Source organism: Triticum dicoccoides, chromosome 7A (genome assembly GCF_002162155.2).
Source record: "Triticum dicoccoides isolate Atlit2015 ecotype Zavitan chromosome 7A, WEW_v2.0, whole genome shotgun sequence".
Lineage (NCBI taxonomy): Eukaryota > Viridiplantae > Streptophyta > Magnoliopsida > Poales > Poaceae > Triticum > Triticum dicoccoides.
In genome coordinates this window covers 6,418,415-6,421,456 of record NC_041392.1, presented here as the reverse complement: position 1 = coordinate 6,421,456, position 3,042 = coordinate 6,418,415, and the positions used below count along the sequence as shown (strand labels likewise).

General features: G+C 46.2%; 1 protein-coding gene across 1 annotated transcript; it reads left to right on the top strand.

Moving 5' to 3' along the window:
• The first annotated feature begins 1,883 nt into the window (after nucleotides 1-1,883).
• Nucleotides 1,884-2,577, top strand: LOC119328305 (B3 domain-containing protein Os06g0107800-like). Its single transcript, XM_037601310.1, has one exon. The coding sequence runs from the start codon at nucleotides 1,892-1,894 to the stop codon at nucleotides 2,537-2,539; it is 648 nt and encodes a 215-aa protein (XP_037457207.1). The 5' UTR covers nucleotides 1,884-1,891; the 3' UTR covers nucleotides 2,540-2,577.
• The last annotated feature ends 465 nt before the right edge of the window (nucleotides 2,578-3,042 follow it).

The window sequence follows — 3,042 nt, the reverse complement described above, 5'->3', positions numbered from 1 at the left end:
ATGGTAATTTCACCATCCATGTGTATGTGATGTTAAAAATAAATTATATATAAAACATATATTTCATGATACATTTAGGAATATCGATTTGATATTATTGATGTTGCCACTTTTATAAACAGACAAAACTTAGGAATATATAACTAACAAAATGCTAGAAGACCCACATTTTGTATCAAAGAAGTACATAATTTTATTAGCCAAATTTCTAATGCTGCTTGCGCATCCAGACTGCCGGTCCATACTAAATAGAACATGTTCGTCCATCGTCTATGAAATATGTCCCTCTTTATTTCCACAAAATATAAAATTTGGAGGATTCTGAAACCAGGAACCAAATAATACCTGGCGGGATTGGCAATTCAATACCACAAACGGTTGCCGGCCTGATCTTGGTTACTTCAATGTGGTTTTGAACCATGCAACACATTACACACCTCCCTACCAACCTAAATTGAGAGTCTGGCTCTTGAGAGTTGAGTCGACATCACTAGTAGCATGTAGTATAATCTACATTGTAAGGAAACTAATCCAAGTTGGTTTTAGATGCATCGCCAGCTAATTAAACTAGGTCTTGGAGATCAGCCAAGTGGTGAATCATAGTTTACTCACCTGAAGCTTGATTGGCCAGACTCTCCTGGTCAGGAGACTTTACTTGATTGTTATTAGACATATAAATAACTAAACCCTTGTGCTTCACCAGGGAACAACCTTTGGGTGCGACCAAGTCCAGGTAAAGTGGAGGTGAGGTGACCTAAACAAAATTTACAAGGGTGATGTCACCAAACCAAATAACCGGCTTAACTATCATGCTGCAGTACTAACAGATATTTTTAGGGAAAATAACATTATTAGCTAGCTCCAAATTGCTCGATTGATTAGGGTATTTGCAATGGTAGGCTCGGACAAGTGGATGACAAGCCTACCACCACAGATGCGCACACCCAAATCCCGCATTTTTTTTCCTTTTTGTCATTTGCTATATTTTTTTATGCACTTATGCAAGCTCGCATGCAATAGTTCTCCTAGCCTAGTTGCATCAACAAACTAAGTAATTTACACAAGGTACCAGCTCAATAACAGCTAGTCATAGTATTTTGTACTGCTACTATGATACTTGTACTAGAATTTGGTTAGTTCTACAGCTTTGCATCTCATCTAACTAACCCTAATTAACCAACTCCATCACTATTTTTGAGATGATTGTCTATATATATACATGGGTCAAATATACACCTGGCATCTACTTCGTCTATCCCAATTGTCGTTTACCAGTGTTATTAGCTGTTACAAGGACTTTTCTTGCAAATGTGGCAGAGTTAATTTTACTGTAAATAGCAGTTGACCTCCTTAACCAACCACCATCTGGCTCTTTTATACTGCAAATGGCAAATTATCTATCAATGCACATCTGTCGCATCGATGGCTTAACTACTTGGTTTAACTTGACGAGGACCTGTTCCCTTCGATCTTCACCAATCCGTCGAATTGACTTATATCGACTTTGTTGTCGGTTTCTTCTGTAAAAATAAATAATTGGCTTGAAATTGCTCTGGGCCTCATGGTTTCACATTCACCTGCTTCCTAATTAACATGAAATTAAGCGTGGCACGTCACACGTAATACATATAAGCAGCTTAGTTGAGGATGCATTTGGACCGTTGATCCGAATAATCAACGGCTGAGATTAACCCCGTGGTGTGTATGCCTGGCATACAGAGAGTCAACGGATGAAGGGTAGACGACTTGGCGGGAAATCACAAAGATCCCATGCTTGCTACTATATATAAACACACATGTGCAGGTGTACTTAGGCATCATAATTCATACTAACACGATAGGGATTAGAACCAAAGCTAGCTAAAGATCAGCCAAGAGTTGCAGCAAATCAATGGCGTTGACGGCTGCGAGGGAGAGCAGAGGGGCAGAGGGGGGAGGAGGAGGAGTTGAGCTGTCGCGCGGCGGCAATGGTGGCAATGGCGAAGAGAGGATCAAGCGGGAGCACATGTTTGACAAGGTGGTGACGCCGAGCGACGTGGGCAAGCTGAACCGGCTGGTGGTGCCCAAGCAGTTCGCGGAGCGGCACATCCTCCCGCGGCTGCTCGGCGGCGCGGCGAAGGCGGCCTGCTCGGGCGCCGTGCTGCGGTTCGAGGACGGCCGCGGCGGGGGCAGGGCGTGGGCGTTCCGCTTCTCCTACTGGGGCAGCAGCCAGAGCTACGTCATGACCAAAGGGTGGAGCGCCTTCGTCCGTGACCGCCGCCTCGCCGCCGGCGACACCGTCTCTTTCTGCCGCGCGGGCGCACGCCTCTTCATCGACTGCCGGCGGCGTGGCGCCGGAATAGTAGCCTCGGCGCCGATGACACGCCTCCTCGTGCCAGCAATTGTGCCGCAAGTTGTCACGCTCATGCCGCAGCAGTCGACGTCGTCAGACGAGAGGGCGGCGCGTGGCCGCTGCGTCCGGCTGTTCGGCGTGGACCTCGAGCTCGCCGGCGCCGAGCCGCTGCCGCTAGATTTGCAGCTAGCTTTGATGAGAAGATGACCTCCGCTTGTGCCTCACTTGCCTGATGCTTCCAGTTTTAGTAAATTGAGCTCCAGTTTATAGCAGATTATTAGATAATCAACGCAAGAAGGGATCACAAAATAAGATAAGATTGTGTCCATGTAGTGCATGTTTATCCATGAAGATATCAAGTTCACACGGTTGAATAGTTCAATTATTTCGATCGATCACTTTAAATCTAATCCATCCCCTAAATCTAACTCCGATTAAAATTTGTCCATGTATATAACAAGTGGAGCCAAGAATGGTCTTGTGCATCACAATGATGCAGGGATGGGGTTTAAGGGCATCTCCAATGCGTACCCTCCAAACGCACGCAAATCATGTGGACCGAGGTGTCCAAACGCTTGAAACCATCCAACACGGTACCCCATCGGTCCACGAACATGTCCGGCTGTCCGAAATCCCGCAATCCGGACACAAACTAGAGGGAGCTTCACGGGCGTCCGGACCGCCAAATCCCTCCCCAAAACCTTCTCAGC

Bases quoted from the DNA above. Each gene is read 5' to 3' on its own strand.
- LOC119328305 (XM_037601310.1), top strand. From the start codon at position 1,892: ATGGCGTTGACGGCTGCGAGGGAGAGCAGAGGGGCAGAGGGGGGAGGA.